General features: G+C 57.7%; 1 protein-coding gene across 5 annotated transcripts in view; it reads right to left on the reverse strand.

Moving 5' to 3' along the window:
• CACNA2D2 (calcium voltage-gated channel auxiliary subunit alpha2delta 2) overlaps positions 1–13,790 on the reverse strand; it is a 143,811-nt gene that overhangs the window by 4,743 nt on the left and 125,278 nt on the right. For all 5 annotated transcript variants that reach the window (XM_042929482.1, XM_042929481.1, XM_042929480.1 and 2 more), the window contains exons 7-26: positions 12,814–12,945; positions 12,569–12,626; positions 11,858–11,908; positions 11,630–11,729; positions 11,351–11,509; positions 11,008–11,115; positions 10,831–10,909; positions 10,206–10,255; positions 9,935–10,024; positions 9,685–9,756; positions 9,421–9,495; positions 8,128–8,202; positions 7,978–8,049; positions 7,820–7,891; positions 7,654–7,715; positions 6,699–6,775; positions 2,699–2,759; positions 557–654; positions 245–335; positions 75–137 (exon numbers count right to left, since the gene is read on the reverse strand). In XM_042929482.1, the coding sequence (XP_042785416.1) occupies positions 75–137; positions 245–335; positions 557–654; positions 2,699–2,759; positions 6,699–6,775; positions 7,654–7,715; positions 7,820–7,891; positions 7,978–8,049; positions 8,128–8,202; positions 9,421–9,495; positions 9,685–9,756; positions 9,935–10,024; positions 10,206–10,255; positions 10,831–10,909; positions 11,008–11,115; positions 11,351–11,509; positions 11,630–11,729; positions 11,858–11,908; positions 12,569–12,626; positions 12,814–12,945 (1,645 nt within the window). The remainder of the gene's footprint in view (positions 1–74; positions 138–244; positions 336–556; positions 655–2,698; positions 2,760–6,698; positions 6,776–7,653; positions 7,716–7,819; positions 7,892–7,977; positions 8,050–8,127; positions 8,203–9,420; positions 9,496–9,684; positions 9,757–9,934; positions 10,025–10,205; positions 10,256–10,830; positions 10,910–11,007; positions 11,116–11,350; positions 11,510–11,629; positions 11,730–11,857; positions 11,909–12,568; positions 12,627–12,813; positions 12,946–13,790) is intronic.

Raw genomic sequence — 13,790 nt, forward strand, 5'->3', positions numbered from 1 at the left:
GGCCTATGGGAAGCAGGACAGAGGCAGGGTCCCAGACAGGGGCAGGGTGTTGGGCGGCAGGGTTGGTTACTTACTTGTTGGGGAATACGCGAGTGATGCCACCATCAGTGGCAGCAAACACGGCCAGAAGGCTGTACCTGGGGGGCAGCAGGGAGGTGAGTCACAGGCTTGCCTTCTGCAGGGCAGGGCCAGGGCCTCTGGGCCCATCCCAACCTCCTGCTCCCACAGGCTGGGTGATGCCTACGTGTTGAGATCCTGGTCCCGCCACACACGCTCCACCAGCTGCTGTGTGATGCCTGTGTCCAAGATCAGGTTGTGCAGAAGGAAGTTGTTGCCTAGAACAGGAGGTTAGGGGTGGAGGGGCCATCTTCTTGTGGCTCCCTGCCCACTCTCCCCCATATACCCAAGGCTCCAATAGGAGCCTTTCCCACTATCTGGCCCAGGTCCTGCCCTGGGCTTGGGTCTGCATCACACCTGCCCGGTCTCTGGGTTCTTTTGGGCTGCCCCCTTGTGGCCTGGGCACTGCCCAGACCCGGCTGCCCCACTAGGCACTCACACTGCTTGGAGTCTGGAGTCACTTTCTCCATGAGCTCAATGAAGTTTTTCAGGAACTCGGTGTTGTTGTCTGAGGCATTCAGGTCCTTGCAATACTCTCTGGGGGTGGGGAGGGGCAAGAAGAGTGGGCTTGGGGGGCTGGACAGAGCAGTAGGGTTGAGGTTTCTCAACAGGCCTGCCTGGCCATTGGCTGAGAAGCCTGCGCCTTTGGCAGGGGGTGTGTATTCTTACAGGCTGCCACCTCTGAATAGGGGCGGAGCTGACACAAGAGTGATGGTCTGCTTCCTCCAATCTGGCAGGTTCTCCCTCCAGGGCATAGCCCTGGACCCTGACGGCACACCTGGGAGGCCCCAGGAGATGCCTCATGGCTGGCCCGTCCACCTGTATGCTGTGGGGTTCCCGTGGGCACACGGTGGGTGAGGTACCGGCGCTGACTTAGCCTAAATATGACTTCAACCTGCCGCTTCCTAGTTTTGCACCTTTGGATGACTCACTTAAGCTCCCCAAGCCTCAGTTTTTTCCATACCACAGAGGGTGTCAGGAAGTCAGTGGGAACACGTGGGTCCTCAGACTGGCTGCTCCTTCTGCCCGGAATGCTCTTCTCCTAGAGGCGGACAGTCCAAATCCCTCACCTCCTCAAGGCCCTCACTGGGCTCAGGCTCTGGCTCCGGCTCCAGAGAACATAACGTGGGAGTTTTGGGGCATGGGAGGCCAGCTTCAGGCTCTGTTCCCCCAGGAAGTCTTGGTGAGCAGTCCTTCCACCCTGGTAGGTGGAGCTATCTCTCCTGCCTAATCCTTCCTTCACACGGCTGCCACTAGAGACCTCCCTGCTGCCCTGAATGCAGCAACTTTGTGGGGATTATTAAAATGCACTGCTTCCCTACACCGTGCTAGGGCGCACAGTTTGGTAAGGGCAAAGCTGGGGGCAAGCTGGGTTTCAGCCCCCACTTGCTCTCTGGCCCCTATGGCCTTTGTACAGCGCACAACCTGTACTTCTGTGGTGGGGGGCACAGCTGATACATCCAGAGTGATGCCCCAGTTGTGCTTCAGATACAGTTCCCCCACAGTGCCCCCCAAGAGTATGTACATTTACATTTGTGGGTTACTTCATTCACTCACCCAACATGTATTTATTGAGCTATCCCAAGCCAAAGATACAGAAGTGGCAAAAACAAACACAGTCCCCTCTCTCAGGGTCATGTAGGCCACACAGGCCTTTTCACTCATTCCCACAGTCACTAATGCACACAGCCCACTCCGTATTTACACTCAGACTCTTACAAACATACACAATTACTCACAAACACAAACACACATCTACAGAGAGAGAAATTTGTGGGTGCATGCACACACGTGCATACACATGGAGGTTAGGAATGTCCAGAGCCCCCGTGTGGTGCCTGAGAGTGCCCATGGGTCTCTGTCAGTTGCACCCACCTGCCCTCATCCAAAGCCAGGTCACAGGGAAGGGCTTCACCACTGGGGGAGCTGCTGGCCTCCTCACTTTGGGCCAACAGGCAGAGCGTGTATACCCAAGGATGTGTGTGTGCACGCTGAGTGTGCACTTGAGGGATGGTCCAGGCCCGGGCCTGCACTGGGCCCTGACCCTTCACTTGCCAGAGCACCTCTTTAAAGCCCTTGTACCCTCTACCTCCCCCAGTCCTCTGTGAGCCATCACACCTAAACTCAGCACTGCTGACAGGGGCTCTGGCTGGCTCATCCCCAGACCCACACAAACACTGAGTGACACAGGACAAGGACGAGGTGCAGGGTGGGAGTTGGGGAGGGTACCACAAACCAGAGCAGCAGCTGCCCAGTCAGGAGTGTGCTGTGGACAGCCCGCCCAGGGCAGAAAGGGCTCCTTCCTGGTGGCCCGGGAGGGCAGGGAATATCAGCAGAGTCCAGAGCCCTCCTGCCCCAGGCCTGGTGGGGGCTGGAGCTGTGGGCGGCTGGCCACTGCTGCCTGGTGCGGCTGCATGGCCCAGGGTATGCACATGGCCGCACATACGGGGCTATGCATGGGGTGGGGGGCGACACTGCACAGGACACACACACACACAGAGCTCCAGGCAGCAGTGCAGGAGGCGGGGCCGGGGCGGTTGGGGTTGGGGAGGACACCTCAGCAAGGCCACACGCAAGCTACCTGGGAGCAATGAAAACATGTCCTTCAGACTCAAAGCTGCTGGGGAGCAGGAACTCAAAATCTGCAACAGAAATGGGGGGTTATCCGGCGGGGGCTGGGGAGGCAGAAGGCCAGGGGGCTCAGAGCTGACGGGGCTGGAGGGACAGGGCAGAGGGTGGCTTGAGGGAGGGGGAGACACCAGCAAAGAGGGAACCCGCCACTTCCACGTTCGAGCCAGAGAGAAGGGGCGGGCAGAGAGAAGGGGCGGGCAGGGAGGGATGGAGGGCCTGTGGAGACTACAGCATCGCAGGAGGAGGGCAGTTATAGCCAATATGTTGCCCAGGCCTGGTCCTCTGTCGGCAGTGAGTCCCGTGGCGTGGCTGTATATGCTTCCATACAGCTGTATAGCACATATACACGGACACACACACACACATATATATACACACACTGCTATATATATGCATGGTCTGGGGGAGGCGCCGGTCTCGCTCTTATCACATCCGTAATGGAAAAAACCGCATGCTGAGCTTCCTTTGCCTCCAAAGAGACTTTGAGGAAGGGAATTGGCTTTTGGCCGCGGATTTTTATCTCTCTTTCTTTGCTGCAGCTGTTTGCATTTTGGTAGGTCTTGCTTTTGTTCTGTGTCAGGCATCAACATGGCCAAACCGAGGGAGTTTCTCACGGGCACAGACAGTCCAACCAGAGACGGTGTGGGCAGCTGGGGCTGGGCTGCAGTGCATTGTGGGGGTCCAGTGCTCTTTCTTGGGCTGGGAGGCTGGGTGAGGGGAGACTCATGCCTGAGAATGTTCCCATGCTGTGGAGGAAGGTGTGGGAGACAGGAGGACTCAGGAATGCTGCACAAACCTGTACACCTGCCCTCTTGGGCTGGGAGCATGAGGCCAGGCGGGGAAGAAGGGTGGGTCTTTACCCTTCCTAGGACCTGTCCGGGTTCAGAGCAGCCAAAGAGGAATGCTGTGGCTCCAGAGAAGGAGTGCTCTTAAGGACCTATCAATTAGACCTGTGCATGGTGTGAGAGTGAGTGCGTATGTACATGGGAAAACATGTGTGTTTGCATACCTGTGCAGGTGTACAAGTGTCTCTGTGTGGGTTTGTGAGTGAATCTGGGCTTCTCTGTGGCCTCTCCCAGCCCAGATGGATCAGTCACCTGGCAGGTCTGCATCTTGGAGCCATGCCCCTGCCCCTTGGCGTGTTGCACTCTGGGCAGCCCACCTTCCAATCCTGTCTTCACCAAGGTATGATCTCTCTGTCACCCCAAGGCTTATTTTTGCAGAAGAGGGGTCTTCTCTGTTCCCAGATACTCCCACAATGCACTGCAAGATTCGGGGAGGTGGGCTTGGGGTGCCTGCAGGGGCTGGGCAGTCACTGGTTGGACTGTTGCTTTCTGATGGGACTGTGAGGCAGGGTTTGGACACAAGCCGACAGGGAACGGGTGCAGGGGAGGGGAAGGAGGAGAAAGAAAAAGTAGGTAGGGGAGCAGGAAGGGAGATTAGGCTATAATTGTCATTGTTACTATGGCCCTGCATTTCTGGGGTCAGTGGGAGGGATGTGGGAGGGGAGAAAAAGACAACTCAAGCCAGTGGGAGTAGGGCCTGTCCCCCACCCCCACCCAGGCCAGTGGTGCCAGCTGTATCCCCTTTGCTGGACTATGCTGGACAGGGCTCCTAGGGCTTCTTGGAGAGCCCTGGCTTCCAGGTCATGGGGACTGGGGACAGGAACCCCCCTTGTGGCTCTCCATGCCTATCTGTCCAGGCAGGGGTATCTGCCCCTGTGGCAGAGACCCTCACATGCTGCCCTCTCTCACCCTCCTTGTTCTCCACCAGAGTCTGTGAGTTCAGTGCCTTTCTTTTTCAGGAATGTCTCGCTTGGGTACCCCTAAGTGCCAGAATCTTTTTGTTCATACACAGACTGATTCCCTCTAAGCTCTTTTGCTGGCCCTTGGGGTCCAGACATGGTTCCTTCCATTCCTGGCTAGGCTCACTGTCCCTGAGTCTGCTTTTATTTCCCAGGGGAATACCTTCTCCACACCTGACCCTCTGCCCCAGGGGCAGCAAGTACCAGGGTTGGGCTGGGCCAGTGGACCTTAGCAAAGTCTCTGGAGGCAGTGGGGGGCACCAGGACACAGGGGCTGCAGCACCTAGGCTGGTGCCCAGGATGGCTGGGCCTGCCTGGCTCTCCCAGTGGCATGGCTGCTGCCCTATCCTGCCCGTCCCAGAATCAGGGTGTAGGGCTTCCAAAGCCTTCCGTCACCCCTTGGAGGGCTGCCAACTTCTGGACCAACTGCCAGAGATCACAGGAGGGAGAACTATCCCAGACGAAGCCTCATGTGGCTGGCACTTTCCTTTACCCTAAGCCTCACACATAAGCCCCACTGAAGACTGGTCTAGCCCTGCCTATCAGGCCCCCTGTCCTCCTGGGTGGGAGGTGGTGGAGAGGCATCCAGCCCTGTCCCCACTGTTGAGTTGTCTTAGAGGGACAGAGAAGGTGGGGGCGGGCAGGGGCCTGCCCAGAGGGAGAGAGGAGGATGAGGAGGGGGCCTGAGCTCTCAGAACACGCTGGAGACCACCCTGCAGGCAGGGCCAGGAGAAGGGCCCCTGGCTGTAATAGGGGTTTAGGGATGAGGGAAAAGGCAAGAACTAGAGGAGCCAAGGGGATGCTGGGAGGGAGCCCTGGAGAGCAGGGGTTTGGCTGGTCCTGGGCAGGGAGGGGGGCAAGCAGGGGTGTGAGGGTGGGTGGGGTGGGGAGAGGAGGGTGCACTGGTTCTGAATATACTTGCCCTTCAGTTTGCTGATTGGCACTGGGACAGTCCACCAAGAGAGAAAGCGAGGAAAACAAAAACAACACAAACACAAAAACAAACGAAAAGGGGGAGGGGAAGGGGAGGGGCACAAACAATATTTTATTCAATGGCTGTTTGAATGAAAATATTGTGTCTCATCATCATACCGAAAGGAAACTTCTTGCAAAAAAACGACATGAGAGAGAAAGAGAGAGCGAGAAAACTCAAAGGAGATGAGCCCCAGTCGGCCAGGCAGGTGGGGGGCGCCCGGTGGGGCCGGAGCCCCAGCCTCCCTCCCAGTGACCTCGGGCGGTGGGCAGGCGGGGCCACAGGCTCCAGAGGCCTCTTGGGGGAGGCCCAGGGTGAGCAGAACATGCAGGAATGAGCCACAGGCAGAGGAGTGGACCAGGGAGGGAAGGAAGGAGAGAGGTCCAGAGAAGAAGAGAGGGGGAGAGTGAAGGGGAGGAAGAGGCAGGGAGGGTGGGAGATGCAGGGATGAAGGGGGGTGGAGAGAGCAGAGGGAGGGAAGGAGGGAGGAAGAGAGAGAAAGTAAAGGTGCTGGGGCAGGAGAAAAATGGAAGGAGCAGAAGGTAGAGGGAAGTGGGGAGACAGAGAAGGTGGGGGTGCAGGGAAGGGAAAGAGAAGGAGGGAGGGAGGGAGAGGGAAGGGAGAGGGGGAGAGGAGGAGGAGGGAGAGAAGGCAGCAAGAGAAATGGAAGGGCAGAGAGAGTGAGGCAGTGGGGGTTGGAGGAAGGTGAGAGGGGCTGATGAGGGGGGCGGAAAATGGGGGAGGATGAATGAGGAGGTCAGAGGAGGGGGAGAGAGAGACCCTGGGGGGGTGGCACCACAGGGGAGAGAGCTGCAGGGCACAGGGGGAAGGAGAGATGAGAAGAGGGGGTGTCTTCCAAGAATGCAGCCCCCAGAGGTGTGCGGGGGAGGCAAGCTAAGGAGGGAAGACACGCAGTAGGAGAAACTAAAACCAAAAACCTCAACGGAAATCATGAGAGAATGGTCTGGAACCAAATCTGAGAAAAGGCAGGCATGCAGATTTCCACAGACTTTCCGATGGCTGGTGCCCCAGCCTGCGGGTGCCTGGGGGTGGGCAGACTGGGCAGGAGGGGCTGCCTTGCCGCCAGCGGCTGGCTATGCTGCCTGGGGCCGGCGGCCAAGGTGCGGGGCAGAGGCAGGGGTGCAGGGCACAGGCAGGGGCCGGGCCACTTACACTTGACCTGCAGGATCTGGTCACTGAGGTTGGCTTGGAGGTAGAAGGTGCTGTAGGGCGGGAGCACAAGCCCTAGGCTGGGGATGAGGGGAGGAGAGGAGCATATGTCACTGCTGGGGAGAGGTGGGCCACATTGGCATTCAGCCCCCCCCACCTTGGAGCTGGGCAGAGAGACCCAGGCTGTGAAGTCCCCTCTCCTGACCACCAGGGCCACCTTTCCCTGTTAGCTGTGGGAGATTCACTCCCTAAACTCTTCTGGAGGCCTCAGAACTCCCAGCTCCAAAGCAACTCGCCACACCCCCCATATCCCCAGCGGCCTCCCCCAACACACCATGTGCCCAGCCAGCCTCCTCTATCTGGCCAGCAGCAAACTCAAAAGGGACAGAACACTGTCTGTGAGCTAGGCTGTTGGGTGCACAGCCATGGGAGTGGGGTCCCTCAGTCCTAGAGACTTAGGCCACGTGAGAGCCGTCAAAAAGCAGGGCTGGTGCTAACACCATGAGGAGCAGTCACAAGCTGGGATTGGGTGTGAATGAGACCAGCTCTTGGGGGCACAAGGAGACAGCCTGTACTGCCTGGGCCTGACCCACAAGGGTACCTGCTCCGAGGCTGTGGTGCCTGTTGAGAGCAGGCCTGGGGATGTGCTGAGGGTGACATCCTGGGTGCAGATACCCAGGGATACAATCCAAGCAGGGGTGACATGAGAGGGTGGTGTGGCATGGGGAGACATCAGATGCACTGTCTTGTCTCTGTCCAGTTCTTGAAGGGCGAGCAAAAGGCCCTTGGGGGACCGAGAGTCCTGGGGTGAGTAGTGAGCAGTTCTGGCTGCTGGTGCCCCACTGGGATCATGGCTGCAGTCGTTGAGAACGCACAGACTGGGCAAGCACAGGGCTCAGACTCTGGGCTCTGGGGCTGCCCCCACCCCTCCCTGCCTACCCAGCCCTGACCCACTCACCTGTAGTTGGTGCTCCTTATAGGTACCCAGGTGTAGTTCCGCATCACCTCGTCTACGTACCTCTGGGAGAAGAGGCTGAGTCAAGTACTTGGGCCAGTAGGCCGGGGTGGGGTGGAGTACGGGAGGATGCCCACCCTGACTCTGTGCCCCTATACCACCTTCTCACCTCGTCCAGGGACTTGACCAGCGTTCTGATTTGCTTGTGGCCCTTGTTGCCATCGATCATGCTCCGACGGATCTGGAAGGACCAGAGATGTGAGGGGTGGGGTCCCTACTCTCTGCTGCTCTGGGTACCCCCATCTCTACTCCTCTCCTTTTCCTTACCTCCTCTTTGTTCTCATCCTCCAGCTCAGCATCCAGGAAGTCCAGAGTCACAGGCTCCCGGAAGTTGGTGGTCTGTGGGAGGCAGGGCAGGAAGTCAGGGGTCCCCATCCTGTAGAGTTTACCCTCCTCCTGGCCACCCCCCTGGCTCACCTGGGGCTTGAGGTTGGGGTGCAGCAACACGTAGCCGTTCAGGTCAATGGCAAACACATAGCCGTTAGCTCCAAGCTGGGGGCGTAGATTGGGAGCTCAGGGCCTGGAGGGCTAGGCAGGGATTCTCTAGACTCTCGAGCTCTTCCTTAGCCTGCTTTCGATACCACTGAGGTTTGCCTGCCTGGGCCAGGGGCCCCCACATGCAATGTGACCTCGAGCCTGTTTCTCAGGCTGTTTCTCAAGCTCAAGTCCAGCAGGCTGGTATCCCGTGTGCACCAGCTCTTGCTGAGGCTGACCGGCATCATGGGACCACAATTTGATTTGGCCTTCTGCCCCAACTACCCCTGCTTGTCATGGAGCTGTCAGTCAGCCAGACTGCTGCCTCCACTGGCCCCTCAAGGCTGCTGTTACCCTCTCCTCCCCTCCCCACTAGTGTCTCCTCCTGGTCGCCATCTCAGTAGAGTGCATAGGGAAGAGAGTGCCCTTGGAACTCCTGGGTACCCCTTCCAGGTGGAAGTGAAGGATGAGTGAATGGGACTCTGGACTCACCCTTAGCTCTCTAGACTGTTTTCTCACTGCACATGGGGGCCAATGACATGGGGCCTTCATGTGGCTCAGGTGTAGACATGCTGTCACACACATCCCACCCCTACCCCTTTCACAACCAAACCTGAAACTGCCTTCAACACAGGCGGTGGGCCAGCCACACTGACCTTGCCCCCTCCCTGGTTTATGATTTTGTTTTTCACCTTTAGTCCTTTGCCCACAGAGTTTCCTGTAACTCCAAGGTACACCTCCTATCTATTTGACAGTCCAGGGGTCAGCAAACTATGGCCCATGGGCTATACCTGGCCCGCCACCTGTTACCGTATGGCTAGGAATGTTTCTTTTTACATTTTTAAGTGGTTGAAAAGACCAAAAATGGAATTTTATTTCATGACATGTGAAAATTATGTGAAATTTAAATTTCATGATCCACAAACAAAATTGTATTCAAACACAGTCATGCCTATTTATTTGTTTTGTCTGTGGCTGTTTTCGCAGTTCAACAGCAGAACTGAGGATGAGTATTTACGCTGGCAGAGCCTATAATATTCATAGTCTAGCCTTTCACAGAAAGTTTACCAACCCCAGCTCTAGGCCCAAGGTCACCTTCTCTGGAAGCCTCTCCTGACTGCCTGAATTCAGAGGTGTCCCTGGAGGTGCTGTAATCCCCATTAGACTCCTCTGCTGAGCCTGGCTTGTGTCCCTGTGGGGAGGCAGAGCATGGTGGATGGGCAGATGAATCCTTACCGTGTAGTTTGGAGTGAGCCTCTTGATGTCATTCAGAGCCACATCGATGCCCATCACACCCAGGATCAGCTGGTTCTGGGAGCAGAGGCATGGGGTCTGAAATGGGTTCAATTCCACGGGGAAGCCCCACTGTCCAAACCTCACGCCCAAGGCCTCAAGCTGTTCACAAATAGTTGCCCCTGTCCAGGCTGAAGGCCTGTCTGTCCCTCCTCCATCCCAGACCTGCTAGGGCATGCCTAGTTGTTCCCGAGTGGGGAACCTTACCTTCTTTTCCCCAGGGCCATCCTGTGTCAGGTTGAAAACAGGGAGGGTCCCTGTCACCACTAACCCCAGCCCCTGAAGGGAGAGGAAGAGGATGGGTTAGAGGATGTGGCCAGCCATGCCCTACCCTGAGTGTTCAGAGGATGGGCTCAGGCACAGGTCCCATTTTTTCTTCTGTTTGGTTTATTCCCATATGGGGGCCCTTAAGGAACATGACCTTGTGGACACATCTGTGGGGGTCCAGAGGCCTTACCAGTGCATCCTCATACACGTTGGTCCACTGCACCTGCTTGGCCTCCTTGCCTGCCAGTACCATGGGCCTGCCCAATACATCCAGATATTCCTGGGGAGAAGGTGACAGGGGTCACGAGTTCACATGCCCACTGCACCTTCCCTGTTCTGCCTCCCGGCATATCAGCACGTCACCAGAGGGCGCTCTCACATCACAGCAGCCCACTGTTCACGCAGTGCCCAGGAGGCAAGGTGCTGGGAGGTGGAGGCCGGGAGGTGCCCTACAGTCTCACCTGTGTGTTAATGCGGATGGCTCCAATGGAAGGGATCTCAAAATAGTAACCTGTGAGGGAAGAGGAGGCAGAGGTGGGTCTGGGTGGTACGTGGGATCCATGGCACAGGGGCTTCTATACCCTGGGATGTCAGCAGCCCTGGACTTGTCCCTCAGGACTCCTCTCTTTCTGGTGTCACTCCCCTCCAAACTCCTATCCCTTTAGTGCTCCCTTCCACTGCCCTGTCAATTGGACTGATGCTGGGGAAGGGGTCATGAGTGTAGGGGTGTAAGGAAGCAGAGGCAGGGTGAGGTCCCTCTTGCTAGGATGGTAGTGACGTTCAGAGTCCACCCAGAGGCCAGGCCCAAATATATAGAGAGGCAGACTGACCAGCAAACAGACACAAGAGCAGATCAGACAGGAGATGGATGGACAATGGACAGACAGATGGGCAGAAAGATGCTCAGTCACATGGACAAGTTACATGGCCAGACAGAAAGATGGACAGTCACATGCACAGGAGGATGGGCAGTGGGTAAACAGGCAGCTGGAAAGCTGGACGTACGGATGGACATGTGGACAATCAACCCAATGGACAGCAGGGCATGGCAGGCAGGCCCTGAGGCAGTGACGCTGGACGTGGTACCTTTGTTGGCGCAGGCCATCCACTGCAGGGGTGTGACGTCGTAGTTGTGTTGCCCCACGGAGAAAGTGAACACACGCACCTGTTTGGGGCTTGGGGTTACTGCTGTGGCCACCAGATGACAGCCCTCCCCTGAACCAGGCCCAGGTCAGGGTGGCCCCCGCCTGGGCTGAGCCTCACCGTCCGGTTGGGCCAATTGTATTTCTCAAAGACATCCTGCACGCGGTCCTCACCACCATCCGTGAACATCATGATCATCTTATTGCAGTTGGCACGAGTGATGTTGGACTGGTCAGGAGTAGGTTTGGGGTCAGGCAGCTCTCGGCCCCTCCCCGGTCCAGGGGTGGGTCTCCCTCCCCCTGGAAGGCCTGGCCCTCAGACCCTCCTCCCCACAGCAGATGGTGCTTCTGCCCGAGTTGCCTGTTGGGCGCTAACAAGGCCATTCGTCTTGATTTCCCCGGTGTCACCAAGCCCGGGCCTTTGCCTGTCCCCAGCCACCCGCTCACCCACCCACGGGGCTCACGTTCTGCAGCTGGTCGAAGGCATACTCAAAGCCGGCCTTGTAGCCTGTGGTGCCCTTGGCCACCATGCCCTGCACAGCTTCCTTGAACACCTTCTTGTTACGCACATTGGCCTGCACCAGGTGTGTGAAGCATGACACAGGCTGTGCCTTTTCATTGAACTGCAGGGACAGTGAGGGTGGTGAGTGGCCTCAGGCTGGCCAGGGCAGTCAGCTGTTGCACGGTGAGGGGGTGGTGTGTGTATGACCCATTCCTCACCCGCCTACCACCTTGGCACTCACCGAGGCCACGTTCACATAGTCATCATCAGAGAGCGTGTCCAGCATCTCACAGACGGACGTCTTCATCAGCTTCAGGGTCAGGCCACTCACGCTGCCGCTCCTGGTAAGGTCATGGAGGCACTAGGTAGGCCTTAGGCATTTTCCTGCCGTTCCCTGATGAGTGTTCCCAGGCAGCAGATGGTTACCCCTTGCTTCCCCCCACCCCTTCAGCCAGCACTGCTCACTCACACATCCACGATGATGACCATGTCCTTGGGCGACGAGGCCCCCTGGATATACCTGCCCGGGAGAAGCCTCAATTAGGGCCAGCCTCCCTGGGACTTTGTGGGTCCTTTCTTCCTCCACCCATATATTGATTCAACATTGTTTCTACTGAGCATCCACTGCATGGGCCGGACAGGGTCCTAGGCACCAAGGATATCACGCTTAAAAAAACAGTCCTTGCCCATGACATGAGTGACCCTGAGCCAAAGGAAGGGTGAGCAGGTGATCCAGAGAGGGGGTAGAAGGTTATGTCCCCTGGCCCAGGATGAGGCCCCAAGGTCTGAGTCCCAGCTGTGTGCAGGAATGAACAGGTGGCAGGGAAAGAGTATGTCATGGGGTACTGCAGGAGAGGCAGAGCAAAGGGTGAGGTGTCCAGGGTTCAGATGGGTGGTGTGGGGCTGGCCAACCGACATCCACTCTTGGGAACCCCGACTGGCCCAATCCTTCAGTCCCAAGGGGGTGGAGTGCCGGGCAGTGGATGGGGGGCAGAGGCAGCTGGGAGGCCTGCCTGGGTGATGGGATCCATTTTCCAGTGGCAACGATGTGTGAAATGAAAATTGGATAGAGCTGGCTGCGCCCTGCTCCGAGGCCTGGATATCGGGAGGGAGGGGAGCAGGCAGCAGAGGTGGGGGAACTGAGGGGGTGTCCCTTCCCAGCTCCTCCTTGCTCACTCACCAGGGTCTCCTTCGGACATCGTACAGGTCGATTTTCTTAGGGGCTCGCCATGGGGTGGCTGTGGGAGGAGAGGAGGTGAGGGGTCTAGCAGGGAAGGGCCCTGCAAGGGTAGGCAGGCTTTGCAGGAGTGGCTACTCCACAGCCCACAGGGTTGACCACCCACCCCACACACCTCAGGATAAGTGGGCTGGGTGATGGAGGAGGGTTGGGTGCTGAGTGGACAGGAGAGACGGGCTGACACTTACCTGGATAGTAGCGAGTGACTCCTGTGGCACTGCCAAAGACCTGCCACAGCAGTGTGGGGTCCTGCCTGCGGTTCTCGATAAACACATTCTCCAGGGCTTCTGTCCAGTTGAGTTCATTAAGGATGACAGTGGCTGCGGGGGAAATGGGGGGGGGGGCTGAGGTGAAAAGCACCTGGGCAGTCCCCCTGTGGGACCTCACCACAATGACATGCCCTGCTTGGAAAGCCTCACCTGCTCTCTGCCTAGCCAGGATCTCATTCCCCAGGGCTCGGCTGGGGCTGCACCAGCTCCTTCAGGAAGACTTCCAGGTCCTCACCCCATCCTGAGTCAGCTTAGCCTACCCTTCAGCCAGGCCCCACATGATCAGGCAGGGCAGCTATGGCCTGTGGCCTCTGGAGAGGGGCTGCCCAGGTGGCAGGGAGTTGTACCTTGGGATGCCCATCCAGCATGCTGCCTGAAGCTTGCAGCTGGTCCCTTGGGAGCTCACCCACTCAGCATGCACTCCAGGCTGCAGCCACAAGAAAGCAATTAAGGGCCCGATGATGGGGCTGGAATTATTCAGCTATTAAGGTACCTGATAAGCTGGAAGCCACTCAGCTCCATGATTAATCAACTGGGGCCAGGAGCAGGCAGGGGCGGGGGCAGGGGCTCTTGGAGGGGCAGGGGCTATGCCATGATCTTGCTCCAACACTTGCACGCACACTTACACACACACACACACACACACACACACACACACACACACACACACACGCATACAGCCTACACTCCCTAACAGGTATATCTGTGTTGAACCTCTGTGTTTCCAGTCAGGTGTGTGAGTCCCTCACCCTTCAACCTACCTGCCCAGCAGCCCGACTGCTTCCATGGGCACAAGGGCACAGCACTCTGCACCCATTGGAGGACACCAATGGGTTTTGCTCTCACAGTTCCCCATGACCAGTTACCCTCACCCTCCCTTTCCCCTGACCTCTGTG

Source organism: Panthera leo, chromosome A2 (assembly GCF_018350215.1).
Source record: "Panthera leo isolate Ple1 chromosome A2, P.leo_Ple1_pat1.1, whole genome shotgun sequence".
Classification (NCBI taxonomy): domain Eukaryota; kingdom Metazoa; phylum Chordata; class Mammalia; order Carnivora; family Felidae; genus Panthera; species Panthera leo.